The 21748-nt window shown below is 39.7% G+C and overlaps 1 protein-coding gene across 1 annotated transcript in view; it reads right to left on the bottom strand.

Moving 5' to 3' along the window:
• Positions 1-21748, bottom strand: part of LOC126482251 (vitellogenin receptor-like) — a 221222-nt gene that overhangs the window by 85201 nt on the left and 114273 nt on the right. The window contains exons 15-18 of the mRNA XM_050106231.1: positions 13285-13401; positions 13063-13207; positions 9664-9857; positions 2515-2667 (exon numbers count right to left, since the gene is read on the bottom strand). Coding sequence (XP_049962188.1) covers positions 2515-2667; positions 9664-9857; positions 13063-13207; positions 13285-13401 — 609 coding nt within the window. The remainder of the gene's footprint in view (positions 1-2514; positions 2668-9663; positions 9858-13062; positions 13208-13284; positions 13402-21748) is intronic.

Genomic DNA, 21748 nt, shown 5'->3' on the forward strand with positions numbered 1-21748 from the left:
AACACTGCAATCACTTTCACTTTTAGAATTTTTAATTAGTATTTTACCACGTCTAGGTCAGTAAAATCACTTTTATTCTGAAGTAAATCATAAATCTCGGCTGGTTTATTCGCATAATTTTTCCCAGAAATGCCATTTTCTATGACTAATGTTTACAAAATTGGTACAAGTTTCTTTTAAACTTTATAGTCTAAATACCTATAATGATGACAGAAAACTTAAATTGAATAAACAAACTTCCCTGTGTATTTTAGTAACTTCGGTTACTCACTAGATGGCTTATCAATATTATAAACTCTGTTTTTCTAAAGGTTGATTATTTCAATGTTGGCAGTTCTAGGAAATTTAAGAGTCATAAATGTTGACGCTTGGCAGTTCTAGCGTAATTCTTTGATATTTAAAACATTGAAAACCAAAAAACGTCTATTTCTAACAAGGAGGTTAAGTCGAGATCCATATAAGATTTAACAATATAATTACTACTTTTACCTTTAAACAGTTTTTTTGAGCTTTTTTGCTAATTAACCATAATTTGCCAGGAATTTATGAATTTTGGGAATATTGCCGGCAATATTCCCTGGGCATATTTCTTCGCTTTTAAATTCCCGGGAATTTTACAACACTACTAGTGAAGATAAAGTAAAATTGTTTACATGGGATTCAATCTTTGAATATGCCAGGATAAATGAGTTGTGTAAGCATGACGACAGTTTCAAAAACATCCACCAAAATTTATATAAAAATAATCACAGTTGAGGGATTCATGAAGTGGAAAATTCAAATTTATTCATCAGTTTAAGTTACACCCAAGTCTTTCCTGAACGAGAATATATGAATGTATATTCTTTGACCACTGCTTTGCAAAGTTGGTCAGCCTGGTGCAAAGTGAAAAAGTAACAGCTGAGCATCATTACAGCACTTTTTGTTTTACCCTCAGTGATTTGAAATAGGGTAACACTCATTTCACAATATCTTCTTGGCAGAAAATATTTTGAAATGAAGTCACATTCAACATTGACAAATGCAGGAACTGCGATCTACTTCGTAACAAGGAATCACATATTTTATTGCTTTTTGTTTCACTCTCAGCAATTTAAACTGTTCTCAGGTTCCTGCCTAACCCCACACTCAAACCGTCGTGTGTTCTCTAACCAAACAAACATATGTAACATTTAATATTGCAGAACATTCTTCATTCCCTTCATTATGAAGTCAAGAATGTGTTAATGCTAAGAAGAACAAAATATTTTCATGTAGCAGGACGAGAACCTACATTGAACTTCATAAACCACAACATTATCCATTACATTAGCACTTTGTCATGTGATATTAATGCCCTGCATCATCATAGCATCTTTTGAAGGAATAAATCTATAATTTATTAATGACATTTAAAGAGAATTGTAACATTTCAAATTTTCAATGCACTATTATCTTTGAACATGGTACTCCTAGTTTTAACCAAAGTATGTTCCATGCTTCATATGTGAACTATTGATGATAACAGGCTTAATCAACATTAAGTCATATGATTGATTATAATAATAATAATAATAATAATAATAATAACAAATTTTTTACCAAGAATGGTATGTTTTTATACAGCATATGCATGCATAAATCTTGCAAGAGTTCCATACCTCGTGCTAATTATAGCAATTCCTGCTGTTATTGTGCTTCATGTCAAAGTGACTTTCGCAGAAAGTCTTGTGAAAAGAGTGTTACCATCTGAAATAGTACTTTATTTTATGAAGTTATCTTTTTGTGCTTATATTTTATTCATGCAGACTGTAAAAATAGCAACAATAAGGAACTTTAATAGAAGATGTAAGTTTAAAAAGTAACAGAGGACCTCTGTGCAGATGCTCCAAGTTGCCATGTATCAGTTCTAGCATAACTGCTGATTAATACAGACAGGACCATCCTCCTACCAATGTCAATAGCAGATTTTAAAACCTATCTATAGATACTTAACTAACAAATTACTTGCTTAAAGCAAGTGTGGGAGAACTCTCACTACAACGAAAGCTTCAATAACTGTGTGTGTGGGAATACTTGCCTATAACAGTATTTGTGGTTTTAAAACCCCTAAAAACTGGTGTGATGGATGCAGTTGTGTGTTTGTACATGGGTCAGACAGTACGCTGAAAGTTTTTCAGAAATATGGGCACAGAACCTGGGGTTAACATCACAAATGCTCTTGTTTGTTTACCAGCTGATGGTGTGAAAAGCTGAGGAAAGTGCCCCAAAATGACAAGATATAAGAATTCCGAAGAGTGCCTCCCAACTTACACTAAAGGATACAGAAATCTGCAAAGATGACAGCTACTGACCTGGTGAGTTTTAACTTTGCATGTAGATTGAACATATTTACCAAAAATTTTAAATGCATTTTCCCAAAAGCATGACTTTTTAGCTTTAAATATAATTTTCTTTGAAACTATGTCAACGAAACTTTGTACAACCATGACAAGATAAAAAGTTGCACCAGCATCCATTACATGGCACACTTACTAAGGTCAATCTTCTTCACTTTGGAAGCACCATCGAATTTGTTGGCCCAGTACAAGCTGCGCTGGCCGTGGATGGTCCAGAACAGATCCTGCCCCAGAGCAGTTACTGACGTCGGAGACCCCGACAGCCTCTTGAAGATGTGGTGGTCAATACCTGCAAATATTCAAACTCTACTGCAGTGTGTTTCTACATGTAGAACTTCTGCCACCCAATACTAAATACTCCTTGTGGCAGAAATCTGATTGCTAGTGAGCTTTCATTCTATAATGCCTTACAGCATTATCTTCTAAGGCAATTCAACTAAGATCAGAAGAATTTATTATACAAAAATATGCAAAGTTAATACGTTTCAGAAACTCCTCAGAAACTAGGGATTATTATATTCACTGTATGTGTTAATCCACTCACTTTATTTGTGCTTAACAGTAACGGCACATGTAGGATGAATCATGCAATTCACAACCAAAATATACCAGATGTCCAAATTTCCATGTGAATTATACATCCATATTTGGGGTTCATAATGGAAACCAGTATACTCCAGCAGATGTCAAATACTCCTAACAGACATTGTAAGAGCAAGGTGGGATGATCTTATCCATTCTTGTACCACTCCTGATGCCAATTTAATTTTTCCTTTTCTGGTCAATAACACACACGCACACAATAGTTGCAGGAAATTTATTGTTTACGGGGTAGTTTTCAAACTACTGATGATACTATATTTGGATCTGAAGAACTATTCTTGATCGATTATACATGCACACCGTGAAAGATTTTCACGGTTGTTAGCTTCTTATAATGCATTGGAAAGTCCTCATTTTCTTATGGTCAATAATAACTTTTCCCAAAAACTACATAGTCAAAGCTTTTATCCAGCATCCTCAAATCCTAAAACGTAATTATTTATACATTTCAGTAAAACAGCTTTTCTGTTTATTATATGTGTACTTTTACTTAACTATCTACGTTCACTTTCTCACAACTTTTTGGTTGATTTTGATAATCATGCACACTGTTCTCCCATAAAATAGTGCCCATAATTTTGCCATTTCTTAGTTAATACAGTTTGGAGTTAAACTTATTTTACCTACTGTATCTTTGTACCCACTAAGTTTGCTATTTTATAGTAACAGCTAAAATGTAGTTCAGAAGTATTTTGCAAATTTATAGTTTGTGTAACTCATGCCTCTATGAATAGGCATCACACACAAAGTATAAGTCATCTTGCAGTTAATGTATGAACCTACGAGGTTCTAGACCTAGCAATGAACTTTGGCACAATGTGTGTTTCTTCAACTGGCTTGTCAGTGCTGAAGAGTGGAATTGTAAACACACAGTTTGCAAAGAGTTTGAAGATAGTAATCATTATGCAATGGGTCTAAGCTTTATAAGGCCCATGTTGTCACTTTTACTGGAAAGTACTCTTTACAACACAATCAGAGGTTAAAGCAGTAATGAGTGAAAAAGTGAACTTGTGATATTAAGTCTGTTTATGGTGAACAAACCTATCAATTCACTAAAGACTTTTCAAAATGAACAACAACTAGGCAATGTGAGAAGTTAGCAATATTACAACATTAAGTAGAAACTTTCTCCAACATCCACGGATTTTCAGAAATTACCTTACTAGGCCCCCTTTGTGTAATTGCCCTTTTAATTGCATGTAGCAAAAGAAAAAGAATTTTGTAAAGAACCTTTCAGCTGAACAGCAGAAAGACTTTTTTTTAAAGTTCAAGGAAAGTTTCACCCAGCATATTCTGTAGAAGAAAGTGTAACCGTATTTGGACTTCCACAACCTCGTGGATTTGAAAATTCAAAATAGTCTCCACATGGGCAAAGCACTGTTGGCTCCACAGTTTAATTTTGCACAGACTGCATTGCAGGAATTAAGGAAGCAGCTCCGTTCATAATATGAAAGAATTTCAATATGTGACAATGTATGAAATTCACTAAACTTCAGAAAAACATATGCACAAACAATAAACACTAAACTTTCAAAATTTCTCTTACAGTACGGTTTTTCTTCAATGACAACAGTAGCATGTAGTGATGGTGTTAGTGTAATGCTAGGTAAGAATTTTAGTACTTTATAACAATTTAAGTATGTGTACAAACTATTCAAATGGCATTATGCCAAAGAATTGAGTTGACTGACATTAACTGCCAGCTGTTGCACAGGACTTAGGTGCAGATCATATTCTCAGCATGTTCAGTGGCCTCAAGCTTTAAGAGCAGTGCAAGCAGTAAGGGAGTCTTACCAAGGTTTGAACACAGATTTTAACAGATGTTCAAATGACATGAGAAAAGTTAAGTATAATGAAATAATTCAATGGGTTGCAGAAAACACTATCAAGCTCAATATTTGTGTGCAACAATGTGTTGCTTTCTTTTTTTCTGTTTTCTTCTTTTTGTTTTTGAGATTAGTATTTTTTCAGTACCTCTGAAAAGACATTGCTGCATTCAGTCATATATGGCAATTATGAGGTCAATATGAGCCATTGAACAATTTAAGAAAATGCTAGGTGTTCAAATGAAGGAAGCCAAGAAAGCTATTTCAGAAGGGCTCTTCAGAAACATTTCTCATGTCCCTAGAAGAGAATCGAGCAAAATGACTTCTCAAATTAATAGTAAACAGTTCTGTCAGAGCTTTAGTGATCCTGAGGCTAAGGCTCATTTCAAATTATAAATTCAAATCCTTTATGAACAACGTCAATATTTTGTACATTAAGAAATGGCCCTGTGACATTGCAAGCCCACTGCAAGAAGGGCCAGAAAATTATTAGGAATGTGAGAATTTTAAAACGTAACTGAAGGTTTCTGACATTATGCAAACAGCAGAGAGAACATTCCTGAAAACCTGAAACCAGTTTGTTGGTGGTGGTACACTCCCTGGAGTACACCAGGAAAACAGCTTGCCACACATTTGGTACTTATGACAACATTGCTTCTTAATTCATTTTCTGCACTCTACCCTTTAATGTTTGCTTCAATTGCGGGACCTCTGCTACATATATGGAACACCAAAAATTACATAAAAGTAGGGATCAAAACACAGGCTTGCTGAGGATAACCAATGCAGAAAGGCTAATTTGCACGTGGCAGCCATGAGTGATGCTTCAAGTCACAGGATCTTTAGCCAAGTCTTATTTCTGTTAGGAATACAGCACTGCAGATAAGGTGCTAAATTAATATTAATAAGTGGTGCAGGTCTGAGCACAACAGGAAGGACACATTCTACCAGCTTTCTGTGTACAAAGGGTCAAAGTCTCCTGGTATTAACAAGCTTATGCTCACTGAAAGTAAGCCTTTGAGAAATTCTAAGACTGATGAACCACAGTCCCAGAGTCTAGTACTGCCGGTTCTTTACCGTAGTTGTCTACCTGTTGTCACATGGAAAATGCACTTTAACCTTCCAAGTTATTGCCACAGACATGACTTGCACGTAATCAATTTAAACCTATCTGTAGTCCCTGTACCCTCCTGACCTTTTACAAATGTGAAAATAAACATCTCTTTCATAGCTATACCCACACTGAAGTCTAGGAGATGCATTTTCGGCTTTACTGTAATGTAGGTTATTTCACTGTTTCAGTTATGAAGACAACACATTTAAATTGAGCCAATACAGTAACACTATTTAGGAGTTACTAATGCCATGAAAAGTGCACAATTACCTACAGAAAGGGCAAATGAAGAAAATTGCGTATAGATTCTGCTTTGGCAGGACCACTTGAAAGTACCCCTACTCCTTTTGTATAACTTGCTTTTGTTTCAGGTAGTATCAAACAGTTCATGTGTTGGACTTTGGAGAGGAAACATATGCTACCATTGCTCAACCAACTGAGCAGTCACCAATGAAATCTATTCACAGCACGTCAGCTGAAAACTTACTGATGCAAACAATGCAAGTGACAAAATATTGGATACTGAAATGTGTTTTAATTACCGGGGAGCAGCAAATTGCAGCCTGCAGTGCTTTGTTGGCATAATTTCCAAATTTCACGCCTTGCTCAGTAGTGTTATTTTCTAATGAATGTGTGACCTATTGCAGTTCACACAGAAGGAATGTTTTCTGGCTCAGGGACAACCTTCATTATGTTAAAAGAGTCAAATGAACTCTTCTCACGTGACATGGACCAGGAAGTCCCCACACTTTCACTTTTGAAGTCAACATTAATGGAAACTTTTATCAGATATGCTGGAAACATTGCTGACACTTCAGGTCATTGTTGACAAGGGAACCACAAGCCACTGTTACATCATCACACTTTGCTATTCACAAACAAGAGTTTCTGCATGGAACAATGAGGCCAATGGATTGACTCTCCAGCTGCATTAAAATGGGCACCATAAGCCTGTATCCTGACTCATCAATCACCTCATTAATGGGTAACAATTAAGTTCTGTACAGCCCAACATCACCGCAAGACTAAGAATTGCACAAGTGTACGACTCTCAGAGCACAACAGATTTTCTCCAAATTGTCAAGGATGACAAGGAGATGCACAGGTACCTAAGGCACAACTGTGTCCATACAGAAGCCACTGAGTATCCAGCATTTTTATCTAACCATTGCAGTATGCAGTATACTGTCAACTTAGTGGTACAGAGATTTATGACACCATCTAAATATGCAGTGCTTGATCAGTCCACACAACAACTGCTACTTCAACCAAATTAACTTATGAAATGAAAATTAAAACACCTGCAGCCATCTCTTGTGCATGTCATTTATATAAGTACTTCTCATGTTTCATTATACGATCTTCAACTCCCTTGACCAATGTAAATTGGCAGTAATCCAATTTTGGGTGCAGTCACAACAGGAGCCAATATTAAATAATCCATGTCTGCCTCTCATTTACATAACAACCACTTTGTTCATCAAGGGACAACTGTTAGGACAACATTCAAACCAGAATGTCAGTCGGTTGATGAACAAGGGGTAGTGTTGGGTAAACCTGGGATCTATGGACACCAGTTCTTTAACTACGGCTCCTTTTAGGACTGTACACAAGACTAGATTCCTCCTAATTTACATTGGTCGTAGGGCATAAGGATGGTATTATGGAACATCAGAGCTGATTGCATAAACAACAACCTGCAGCTGTCTCTTTCATTTAAATTTCATTTCACATTGAACAGCTGAAGCCGTGGCACTTAAAATACTAAATTCCTTCATCAAAAATTTTTATAGCAGGAGTGAATTGTTTATGTAGCTTGGAGAATTGTGCACTTTGCAGAAAGTGCAAATGTCACAGTTACGATGTCAGTGTGAAAATTTTAATGAGCCTACGCTTTCAGATATCTGTTACAAAGTTTTTTTAGGGACACGAATGGTATAAATACACACTGCTTTCCCTGCATCTTGCAACTGGGCCTGTATCCTGACTGCTTACGAGATATTACAAATGATTGAAGCGATTTCATAAATTCACTGTAGCTCCATTCATTGACATATGGTCACGACACACTACAGATATGTAGAAAAACTCAAAGTTTTGTTCGGCTGAAGCCGCACTTCAGGTTTCTGCCGCCAGAGCGCTCGAGAGCGCAGTGAGACAAAATGGCGACAGGAGCCGAGAAAGCGTATGTCGTGCTTGAAATGCACTCACATCAGTCAGTCATAACAGTGCAACGACACTTCAGGACGAAGTTCAACAAAGATCCACCAACTGCTAACTCCATTCGGTGATGGTATGCGCAGTTTAAAGCTTCTGGATGCCTCTGTAAGGGGAAATCAACGGGTTGGCCTGCAGTGAGCGAAGAAACGGTTGAACGCTTGTGGGCAAGTTTCACGCGTAGCCCGCGGATGTCGACGAATAAAGCAAGCAGGGAGCTAAACGTACCATAGGATGGTGCTCCACCGCACTTCCATCATGATGTTCGGCATTTCTTAAACAGGAGATTGGAAAACCGATGGATCGGTCGTGGTGGAGATCATGATCAGCAATTCATGTCATGGCCTCCACGCTCTCCTGACTTAACCCCATGCGATTTCTTTCTGTGGGGTTATGTGAATGATTCAGTGTTTAAACCACCTCTACCAAGAAACGTGCCAGAACTGCAAGCTCGCATCAACGATGCTTTCGAACTCATTGATGGGGACATGCTGTGCTGAGTGTGGGAGGAACTTTATTATCGGCTTGATGTCTGCCGAATCACTAAAGGGGCACATATCGAACATTTGTGAATGCCTAAAAAAAACAGTTTTTGTATGTGTGTGCAAAGCATTGTGAAAATATCTCAAATAATAAAGTTATTGTAGAGCTGTGAAATCGCTTCAATCATTTGTAATAACCCTGTACATAAAGTGCAACATGAACATTTACAGGTTTACTTTTATCACCCAATAGCATCCCATAGACACCGAAAAATTGGCAGAATCTTGAGAAACCAGCTATTCACAAAACGCTGCTTAAGAAATATCAGGAATAAGCACTGACATTTCAGAATACACCACAGTCTTTTACATATCACTCCAGTTATGAGCACGAGGACTGTATTATGTGTTTCAAGTACAGAGGTGCTTAAGTAATCATCCACTCAAACACTGACTACTTCCTGTAGTATTTTCATGCAAAGTTGTACAATGGGACATACTTTCTACCCTACATTTATTAACAGTAGTTTACAGACCATGGATGCTAATGTGCCTGACGTTCAGTCACAGGACATACCTACAAATTAAAACCTTGTAGTCTCACTGCACAATATTTACAGTGAAGATGTGCTCAGTTTTTCAACTATAGAATAAGGAGAACAACACAGTCTTGGCTGTGATGAAATTATTGTTTGTTTATTCATCAATGAGTCATTTCTTGCATAATTCGAGCCATCTTCAGATTGGTTGATGTTGATAAGCAAGTTGAAAATATCTATGATAAAACATCTACAAAAATAAATTTCCTTCATGGGGATGTTTTATTGATATCCATAACTTAATCTGAAGATTCTTGAATTAGGCAAAACACACACCACTGATGTACAAATAACCAGTAATTTCAACATTGCAACCGAAAGTCTTCTCATTCTATATACTTGTTGCTGTATCTGAATACCATAGAGCGTGGAAAAACTTTTATACTTTTAGAACAGTTTTGTCACTACTTTATGCAGCTAAATTAACAGTTTAGCTATTATTACCATCAGAGGCAAGACTTCCTATGGTGTTCATCCCTGAATCTGCCACAAAGACTCTGTCCAGGCTGCTGTCGTACCAGAGTGTCACATAGGGCCCTGACACTTCCTCCAGCACATGGACGCGCTGTCCAGAACCGTCCATCAGGATCTTGTCCACATGCACATGTGAAGACGAACCGAAAGCCACAAACATGTATCTGCAGCACAATACCAGTCACAGTTCGTGTTACGTTAGTTTCTTATTTTTATGAGATGTACAGCATTCTTACTAAATATAGTATTCTTTACAGCAGATTTGAAGCCAGCAAATTGTACAGGACAGTCAGCTTCAAATTTTTTAAATTGTTGCCTGCCAAATCATTTGGTTTCTACAATATTTCAAAATACATCAAAACAGACTGCTAGACAACAACACAGTTAAGATCTGAAGTACTGAGTAATGGAAATGGCTTAGGTCTGGTTGTATGCGCTAACTTAGTACAAACAAAAATGCTACAGAAAGGAAACACTGAACCAACCAATACCCTGTCCTCTCTCATCCACTTCAAAATGACAGACACTAACTTCTCATGGAATTCCAATATGCACAAAATAGACACTGAGAATTTTAATGAAGTTCATGAAATTCTAACCAAATTATCACCTATTAATATGAAGGAGACCTTAGCCCATGCTACAGATTCATCACAACTATTTCCATTTCACACAAAACAGGAGGAAAATTATCAGGGATCGGTCTCATTTCAGTTTGTGTGGATGAAACCACACAATCCAAATAGGTAAAGGGTTAAAGCTGAGGTTTGGTTTCATGTTCAATCAACACAAGAACAGTTCTGGAACCCCATGTTCACAAAAATAGGAAGTTCATTGCAACATTTACTATCAAACCCAATGAAAGTGCAAAGATAGTTCCTGGTGCTACATGCTTGCACACTTCAGCACTTTATATTTTCCTTCTACGCACTGAGTGCTAGATGAGTTGTCATACTTTGCATGTAATAGTTATGAATTCTGTACAAGGGATGATCAGCAAAGGCATTCTGTCTCGTTGCTTCTGTGACAGTTTCCTATCTGTACCATGAAACAGAGAGTGTGAGTTTGTATGTCTAATGCTCTCAGGTAGCAGCACATGCTTTACAGTAGGTTGGTAGTAACGTTCTACAGATGTGATGCAAGAGGAGCAGTATGGCACAATGGAAGTCCATGTTTGTTTAAACAAATGCAAAGCTGCAGCAAGCTTACAGTGAAGATGCACTACTTTGTGCAACAGTTTTTAAATGGTCAACCTGTGTGTTAAACAAGGTGGGCTTTGTGTTTTGGCTGCTACTGTGACTGAAGTCAACGTCACCAGGGGGCTGTGACTGTCCTTAAGCATCAGCACCTCTATGCAGCGCTGAAAATTTCACATGTCAGTTTCTTTACAATTATAGGATCATATTCCTATGACCCATACTTTTACCTGTTGGGTGGCACATCTTCCAATCCAAACAACAGGCTGTGCCAGTAGAGACAAGCCATGAGGTGCTGCATCTCTTTTCTGATTTGGGGGGGGGGGGGGGGGGCGGAGATGTGTCTCTGGAGTCTAATATCACCAATGATGAGTCATGGATCATGAACCTGAGGGGAAACAAGCCCAGCACAGTGTGGGAATTGCTCAGTTTTCTAACACCAAAAGATAGGTGAAAGTTGTTCCATCTGCAGGGAAAGTGATGGCAATGGCATTTTTTGACTGTCCTGGAATGATTTACCAGTGTGCAGTTCCCTCACACTATTGTTACAGCAGCATACTGCAAATCAGTATTAGCTAAAATGATGAAATGCACTGCAAGAGAAGACCAGAAGTTTCTCTGACTGGACAGCAATGTGTGGATTCATATCACAAACCAAGTCTTGCAGTTTCTGGTTTAGTTAACATTACCTGTTTACTGTATCTATCTTCTAGCCCCAATCTTGTACCACGCCATTTTCTTTTCAATTCTTGTCAGTAAAAGCAATTCTTTGGGGCATTTTAATTTAGAAATCTACACAGTGTTCATGGAAAGTGACAATTCTCAAGGACCTGACAAAAAATGGTCTGCACTGTGTGTTCGAGCACTGGCAGAGATGCTATAAAGAGTGCATTTCAGTAAGAAGGAAATACTTTGAAACAGATGCTAAACTGAAATGGACTAATAAACATCTGTGAATAAAATTAGTCTCCATCTGTTAATCGGCCCTCTTAATTTGTATGACGAGTGACTCACTGGAGAAACCAGAGTAGTAGATATCAGCTAACATGCTACATGAAAACATTTTCATGCCTTTTACACGAACAAACAGCAGCATTATTATTTTAATGCCACATATTTATACACAGGGGGCAAATCAGCACAGTAAAGCCACAGTCAAAGTATTTAAACAATTGCACAAACCCCAGAGGCAAGAATACAGGCTATGAGAAACTCATCACACGCTCCAGTGGTCAGCTGCAGAACAACCACAAAGGTAATGAGGCTTTATGTTGCCTGTGTCATTGCTAAGCATATAAATTCAAATGGACATCTATAGCAGACTAAATTGTTAGGCCATTATAGCACTTATGACAGAGCACTATAACATTGCTACTGCAAGCACATAAAATTCATTAACAACTTTAATGCTATTACTCCTTTCCCAAGAAAGGAATGTCCTGGCAGTAAGAGAAATCATGTTGATTCATACATCTGAAGCAATTATTAATCAAAAGAATGCAAATCATTATAGTCTAGCATTATTTAGGGGAAAACTTTATAATGGTGAGTGAACATGATGTAAGATACAAGTTACATAGAGGGGACACTTCAGGAAGTATGTAGTGTAACTCGAAAAATTCACACCAGCTTTGAATAATATTTGGGAACCCTAGATCAGGAGATTCCATGGTAACGTGGCATAATAGTCTGCTGTTGTTAAAACCAATCCCTAGAACAAGTTTAAATTGGTACACTGGTAGGACACAGAACTTCAGGAAACACCTCTATAGCTCCGAGAATATGTAATTGTGTGTTTTATACACAGGAGTAAATGAAACTGTTCTGGTTCTATGATGGTAGATCCTGTTAAGTCAGAGTTCAAAGTGGCAAAAAAGTATTCTACCAGCTGTCAACAACCAGCCAAGTTCTTACTATTGTGAGATAATTATAGCGAAAAATTCACTGAAGGTAAGAATAAAGTTAAGAACTGCTGACCAAAAACCAGCTTCCAGGAGCCAATCTGAACTGCCCGTAGCCATATACATAAACACACACTAAGTGAAGGTTCGTACTGTCCAGCAAGTCATGTTACTAGTCACATTTACATTTACATTTACAAGCAGACAAAGCAAACTGCCTTGTCGATAGCTCTTTACACCGAGACTGATTAATCCTCACAGCTGATACATACCCCTGATCTGGGACGACGGCTACACTCAGTGGCGGTTCAGCCCCCGTGCTTCTTAACAACACAGCCACAGTCTTCGTGTTCATGCTCATCGCACTCACTGTTGCGAGCTCAGCATCGCTCCAGTACACATTGTTACCATACGAATCTGTGAATGTCACTTGTAAGTCAGAAGAAAGTGCCATTTACTTACAACATCACGATGAAACAGTCCATCCTACTCACCATATGACAAGCTCGTAATCCTCCCAATTCCTTTCTCGAGAAGTGGTCTAATTAAATTAGTAGACATCGCCATTGAGAACAATTTCTTCTCTTCACTCTCGCTCATTATTAGCACATCTAGAAGCAGTAATATTAACATTAAGTTTTATGCATTCACTTTCAACATTTCTGTGGTTGGTTAACATTAAAGGTTTAGAAATTTCTTGCAACACAAGTTCAATAAGGAACTTATCCACTCCATTTCAGCAACTGCGTAGTTAAATTCAAATAGGAGCCACATATTAGGTTAACAAAATAAGCTAAATATCAAAATAAAAATATGGCCAACAGTCAATAGAGCTGCCATGGCGCACTAACAATGAGCTTCTATACTGCATTTTCCAAACAACTTTTTAAGGTCTCATTACACTACAGGTGGGCATTCCCAGCACAAAATTTTAGGAATGATCATAAGACAAAAGGAATGAAACCCTCTGAATCTAAAAATCTAATTATCAACCACACCTACAAATTACATATAAGGGTTGGAACTAACAGCACAAACCTTTACCAACTATTCAAGATACTAAGGCTGATTTCCCAACGATTTGTACAACAATATAGTAAGTCCCATTATCACATGACAAAATGTTAGTATGGCAATGTTTCTCTTTGCTGTGTGAAAGAAGATACATTGACGTCAATTCTTGCATTCACTCCTTGTTAACATTTCATGAAAATGCTTACTTTTACAATGTAGGAGGAGTTAAGAGGAAACTTCTAAAAATTTGTGAGCTATTTCAGAAGACTAATCTTACATGGGAAGGTATTTTCACATACCTCCACCCAATCACATTTTTCAGTGTTATTGCATTAATCCTTATTTCTTGAAAGTTAATAAGGAAACATCTTGCAATAGTCTCTTCAGGGATCATTGGATTCCTACACCTTAATGCCAATACATACTCCCTAATGGTATGTGGTTAAGAAGGGACTTAGGATGAACTGACCAGTTCACAACCGTAGTACTGGAGTATAAGGGTGCAGAATTATATTTTTGGTCGCAATAGGTAGAATGCTTGCACACCTGCCATTTTAAATAATGGAGTAATCATGCTCAGTGACATATGATTAGCTCGAATAATTTAGTTCTGTATTTAATGCTATTCCGCATTTGGTTTGTGTTCTTGTATGTCCAACATGCTCCTGGGACATTATGGGGCACCACGAGACTACTACCTGACGTGCTTACATTATCACAGGTGTCAGTGTGCATTATCAAGGAGCTCCTCCCCCACCTGAAGTTCCATGCTTCTCAAGAATGAAGAGCTGAGATGCTGGACACCAAACCAGCAAGACGTGTTAAGCAGACCTTGTCTAATTGCACATTTACTATTCAATTTGGAAAGGTTATCTTAACTCTTACTTCCCAAATAATATATGGTTGCTTTTGAGAACTTTATTCCTCCACATTAATTCCAATATAAATTGATCGGTACAAGAAGATTAACTTTAAAGTGAGGCTTCCATCAAGTTTCAATCCCGTGGTCAAGACAGTTATTGGTAACCACCTTAAGAGGCAGAAATTTCCATACAACCTTTGCATTACAAGCCAAAACAGGCAGTGGATTTTTCTAATCCAGGGCAAAAAAAAAAAAAAAACAACAGTTAAAGTTTCCCAGTAGATCAGAAAAATTCCCAGACATCCAGAGAAACTGGAAAGAATTCTTTATTCTCTATTGCTCCTCAAAGTAATCAAAATGTGGACTAGAGGACAGTGTTCTGCGAAGAGCTAATTTCCACTGGTAAATACCACTTACACAAGGAAAATGCTGAGGTGACAAGCAGCAGAGTTTTCTGATTTCAGTGTACCTGCTTTTCCCCTCATATGCACACAAATAAATAGACACACTTGGAAATAATTTCCATATTTACCACTGAAGATATGAACGTCATGCCTAATTGATGGTAAATATTTTTTTCATTGACAGCTTGTAGTGGCCACTTCCTATTTTTGTATGCAATTTGTTCTATAAATCCAATGACGACGCACCATCTCCAAGGAGGTGAAATATCGTATTTACTCGAATCTAAGCCGCACCTGAAAAATGAGACTCGAAATCAAGGAAAAAATTTCCCGAATCTAAGCTGCACCTGAAATTTGAGACTCTAAATTCAAGGGGACACAAGTTTTAGGCCACACCTGCAAATCGAAACAAAGTTGGTCCATTGTAATATGAGACACAATTTAGGTTGAATGAATGACAATACAGCTACAGTAGTTTGGTATGAGTCTTAAGCTTAGCAGTTGAGCTTTACCAGGTAGCCATTGCTATGAGTCAGGTGCTCCGTCCCTATTTATATGGGTACCCTTCCTTTTTCACGTGCTTCGTCTGGTTTAAATTGATTGCTTATTTTTCTTTGATCTGATAAGTGCCGTTCTCTTTGTTATAAGTGTTTACGTCACTCTAAGCTGAAAATGCATTACTGTACTGTGTCGCATTCTGATAATGAGTGTTTACGGCCTGTCACCGCTCGCAGCATGGCTTGCTTTTGTGAGCGCCGCCGCCGTTTATAATTTTAAAAAAAAAACAAAGAGAGAGAGAGAGAGAGAGGGAGAGAGAGAGAGAGAGAGAGAGAGAGAGAGAGAGAGAGAGAGAGAGAAAAAATCGTCTCGTTAGCGGAACAATGGCAAGAGACTGCTATTTTTTGTTACTTACACTGCTCTTTTCTTTTATAATGGTCAACAAGAACCAAATAATAGACTGCATATGATAGAAGATGTTCTGAACGAGAGTTTAGCAAAACTTTTTCTCCGTTTGAAAATCTTTGCAGGCGCCTATTTAATACATTACATTCTGCACAGAAATTAGAGTCATCTTAGATTCAAAAATCTAGTCAATTGTCATGCTTCATTTCTGACTATCACTATCAGGCATAAGAATAATACGAATATAAACATGACATGATATGATATGTACATTCTTCCATGTTTGCTGTTGTCCCACTCTAGTTTCATAGTTTATTAGGCAGACAGGATTTAAATGAGATAGCAGCAAACACAAAAGAATACATGGCAAAATGTTTATATTCGTATTATTCTTATGGTGAGGAGAATACTGCACGTGATTCACAATTCATAAAATTTCCTACCAGCTATCATCTCTTCTGACAGCTAGGAAAACATTCAGAACGTAGAGTTGGCCATATTAACATACATCCCAAACAGTCTTGCCAGTCGGATTTTCGTAGTACATTGAAATGCTGCTAGATTCGAAGATGAACAATACGGAATTTGTTGGTTGGTTGGTTCGTTTTGGGGTTTGATGGGGGCTAAACATCAAGGTCATCAGTCCCCAGTTAAAAACAGACATACTTGTAAAAGGCCTATACAGTAAAAGCATAACCTCTGCACCAAGAGGGAGGGAACACCAAGGGGTACAGAGCTAAAATACACCGCAGTAACACAAAATAGAGGACACTTAAAAGGAGCACAGCAAATAGTTGACTAGAGTAAAACAGACTACAGTGGTTGATGGATCAGGTAAAAGGTCAACCACTCAACTACAAACAAAGAACCTCCAGCTGGAAAGCGTTGATAGAGAGACCAACACAACTTGTTACCATAAAAGAAAATATTTCGGTACCCACGTCACAAAAGTCGGTGGAGTGGGTGTAGCCTGAGAAACCATGCTAGAGCACCCACACTAGAGTGAGTGATAAAACCCAGCTGCACAGATAAAATGTAAAACTGAGTCAGCTATAGAGGCATCGTCACCGAGAATTAAAGGAAGTGCAGCTGGTAAATTAAAGGACTGCCGCAAGGGGGCTAAAAGGGGCAGTCCAGCAGAAGATGGACCACTGTCAGCCCTGCATCACAGCAACACTTGGGCAGGTTCTCACAGCGAAGGAGATAGCTGTCGGTCAACCGCGTATGTCCAATTGGGAGATGACAGAACAACTGAGTCCCCATATGTGCCCCTCAAGGATGAGTTCCACACGGCGGTGGACGACTTGACCGTGCGGAGCTAATTTGGCGTGTTCCAGACAGACCATTCAGAGCTCCAGACATCGCAGACCTTGCGATGTAGGGCTGATCGGAGGTCTCTTTCCACGAGATCAAGCTCCAGGTGCGGTGAAGTGGTGGCCTGCTTGGCCAACCGATCGACACTTTCGTTTCCTGGAATGTCGATGTGGCCCGGGGTCCACACAAACGCCGCAGACCGACCTCACTCGGCGAGAGCAAAAACAGCATCTTGAATACCGCGCACCAAAGGGTCCCCAGAAAAACACTGGTCGAGTGCTTGCAATCCACTCAGGGAGTCACTGCATATGACAAATGACTCCCCAGGGCAGGAGGAAAGGTGAGTGAGTGCACAATAAAGAGCAACCAGCTCCGCAGTGAAAACACTGCTCCCACAAGGCAGGAAATGCTGCTCAACGTAGTCGCCGTGGATGAAAGCAAACCCAGTGTGTCCATCGACCACAGAACCATCGGTGTAGACTACATCTGCATCGCGAAATGAGGCAAAGAGAGCCAGGAATTGTTGACGAAGACTGGCAGGTGGAACGGAGGGCTTGGAGTCGCAGGACAAATCCAAGCAAAGCCGCAAGCAAGGGGAGGGGGGGGGGGGGGACCAAGGAGGGGTAGAAGAAAAGGGCCGGAAGCATGGGGAAGGGGAAAGGACTCCAGTGACGAGAGAAGGGAACGAATGCAGACCGCGATCGGGAGACCCGACCTAGGCCGCCGTTGTGGGGAGGGGAGTGCAGAAGATGGAAAAAGGAGCCTGTGGTTTGGGTGGTCAGGCGAGGCATAGATGCAGGCGATGTACGACGCAAGCAACTGTTGGCGGTGGAATCTTAGGGGAGGGATTCCAGCTTCTACAAGAAGGCTGGTCACCGGACCAGTGCGGAAGCCACCTGTTGTCAGTCTAAGGCCACAATGGAGAATTGGGTCGAGGATCTGCAACGTTGAAGGTGCTGCCGACTCTTACACCACACTCTCTTAGTTGAGACGGGAATGGACTAAGGCATTGTAGAGTTGTAGGAGGGTTGTTCGTGCAGCCCCCCAAACGGTGTGGCTGAGGCAGCGAAGGATGTTGAGCTGGTACTGGGCCACTAGGAACAGTGGAAAGAACATAAACACAGGCACCACCAGACACCCTGTCATATTCTACGCGGTTCTTATAGTAACCCCAGTAGCCACAGAGGGAGGGGGCCCGCCAAACAGGAAACCAGGTTGGCGTTACATCTCAATGACATATGCCCAAACCTCCAGCACTTAAAGCAGCACATGGGAGGACGGACGTAAGGCTTAACATTATATCGATATACCACCACCTTGACCTTCTCGGGCTGGGTGTCTCCCTCAAAAGCCAAGATGAAGGCACCGGTGGTGACCCTACTATCTTTACATCCCCTGAAGACATGTCGTATAAAGTGGACACCGCAACATTCCAGATTTGCATGGAGCGCGTTATCAGACTACAACAACAGGTCATGATGAAAAGTAAGTCCCTGAACCATATTGAGGCTCTTATGAGGCGTAATGGAGACTGCAACATCACCGAGCTTGTCACAAGCAAGCAATGCCCGTGACTGCGCTGGGGATGCTGTCTGTATGAGGATTGCTCCAGATCTCATTTTAGACATGCCCTCAACTTCACCAATCTTGTCCTCTAAATTTTCCACAAAAAACTGAGGCTTTGTGGTCAGAAATGAGTCCCCATCTGTTTGGCTGCAAACCAGAAATCGAGGAGAATACATCTCACCAGGTAATTTAGACCGCCGTTCCTCCCTGGTGTGGACAGGGAAAGGAACGATTGGGTGTCATACTGTAAAGCATTGAACTTTCCTTTCTTAGAGACTCATGCTTGCGTACTATTCGTATTTCATTTCATGGTGGTCCCATGAGCAGCTAGGGGAAGGAATGTCCACCCAGACAGAGCCCCGCTTTTCTGGGTAAGCCTAATACAACGAGGGGGGGTGGGGGGCGGCAGCAGATTCCCCAGACGTCACCCGCTAGCAACTGTTCTATCTCAACAGCCATGCGTCTCCTTGGTGCACAGCACACCTTGAGATTGAGGGTTTTTTTTTTTTTTTATTATAGAGGTTTATACCATCCTCGCGACCCAGGCAGTTAAGCCAAGATCCCCGGGCTCTGTACTGTACAACATTCCACCGTCACGCCATACGGTGTTCGTTGAAGCACGCTCAGAGCTTACGGTATTGAGGACTGGTGGCGCTTCCCAGTCCCCAGCTCATGGACCCCGGGGTCGCCAAGCCCATACCCAGCAACTAAATGCTGAGCCCCCTGAGGGTACAGAATTTGATTTACTTCATTGGGCAATGTATGATAATGCAGTGATCGAAACTCGGGGCGGAGAAAAAGCTTGTCTTCCACCTTTTTTTTAAATTTATTTACTGACGCAGATGTTTCGGCGCCAGTATTTACCTTTGTGCCTGAAAGCATGCCTGTGTAGTGCTACATATATTTGACGGCAGAAGTTACTTGTGGCAGCACCTACCAACATTTTTCAGAACTTCCGCTTACTTTGCACTCGATTCTAAGCTACAGGCGGTTTTTTGGATTGCAAAAACCAGAATAAAAGTGCAGCTTAGATTTGAGTAAATACGGTAATCTGACTAAATTAAAATTTTTGTTCATCTGGGATGCCAGTATCAGGATCTCATGTGGACCATAGAAAGTGGCTGTCCCTTGGCTCACTACCGTATTTACTCGAATCTAAGCCGCACCTGAAAAATGAGACTCGAAATATAGGAAAAAAAAAATTCCCGAATCTAAGCCGCACCTGAAATTTGAGACTCGAAATTCAAGAGGGGAGAAAAGTTTTAGGCCGCACCTCCAAATCTAAACAAAGTTGGTCCATTGTAATATGAGAGACAATTTAGGTCAAATGAATGATGATAGAGCCACAGTAGTTTGGCTCGAGTCTTAAGCTTAGCAGTAAGCTTTACCAGGTAGCCATTGCTATGCATCAGGCGCTCCGTTCGTATTTATATGGGTACCCTTCCTTTTTCCATGTGCTTCGTCTGGTTTGAATCTATTGCTTATTTTATTTTGATCTGATAAGTGCCGTTTTCTTTGTTATAGGTGTTTACATCACTAAGCTGAAAATGCATTAATGTATTGTGTCATGCATTGTTTGTTGCATTTGGATAGTGCGTGTTTACAGCCTGTCGCCGCTCGCGGCATGGCTTGCTTTTGTGCGCGCTACCGCCGCTTACAATTAAAAAAATAGGAATCGTCTCATTAGCGAAACAATGGCAAGAGACTGCTATTTGTTGTTACTTACACTGCTGCGTTCTTTGATAATGATCAACAAGAACCAAATAATAGACTGCATATGGTAGAACATGTTCTGAACGAGAGTTAGGCGAAAATTTTTCTCCATTTAAAAATCTTTGTGGCTGCTTCTTTAGTACATCAAATTCTGCACAGAAATTAGTCATATTAGATTTAAAAATCTAGTCAGTTGCTGTGCTTCATTTCTGAATGTATCACTATTAGGCATAAGAATAATACGAATATAAACATGACACGATACGTATATTATTCCGCGTTTGCTGTTGTCTCACTCTAGTTTCGTACTTTATTAGGCAGATAGGATTTAAATGAGACAGCAGCAAACACGAAAGAATACATGGCAAAATGTTTATATTCGAATTATTCTTATGGTGAAGAGAATACTGCATGTGATTCACATTTCATCAGGTTCCTATTAGCAACCATCTCTTCTCACAGGTAGGAAAAAATTCAGAACGTAGAGTTGGCCATATTGACGAACATCCCAAACAGTCTTGCCAGTCGGAATTTCGTAGTACATTGAAATTCTGCTACATTCGAAGATGAACAAAACTGAATTTGTATTTACTTCGTTGGCTAATGTACGAAAATGCAGTAGTCTAAACTCGGGGGCGGAGAAAAAAGCTCTTCTTCCACCTTTTTTTTTTAATTTATTTACTGATGCAGAGGTTTTGGCGCCAGTATTTATCTTTGTGCCTACAAAGCATGCCTGTGTAGTGCTACATATATTCGACAGCAGAAGTTAGTTGTGGCAGCACCTACCAACATTTTTCAGAATTTTCACTTGCTTTGCACTCGATTCTAAGCCGCAGGCGGTTTTTTGGATTACAAAAACCGGAAAAAAGTGCGGCTTAGATTCGAGTAAATACGGTAATTTGTCAACAAAAGTTGTAATCTCTTCTTGTTGTTGTTGTTGTTGTTGTTGTTCTGGTCTTCAGTCCTGAGACTGGTTTGATGCAGCTCTCCATGCTACTCTATCCTGTGCAAGCTGCTTCATTTTCCAGTACTTACTGCAACCTACATCCTTCTGAATCTGCTTAATGTATTCATCTCTTGGTCTCCCTCTATAATTTTTACCTTCCATGCTGCCCTCCAATACTAAATTAGCGATCCATTGATGGCTCAGAACACGCCCTACCAAACGATCCTGTCTTCTAG

The sequence above is a fragment of the Schistocerca serialis genome, chromosome 5 (assembly GCF_023864345.2).
Source record: "Schistocerca serialis cubense isolate TAMUIC-IGC-003099 chromosome 5, iqSchSeri2.2, whole genome shotgun sequence".
NCBI lineage: Eukaryota > Metazoa > Arthropoda > Insecta > Orthoptera > Acrididae > Schistocerca > Schistocerca serialis.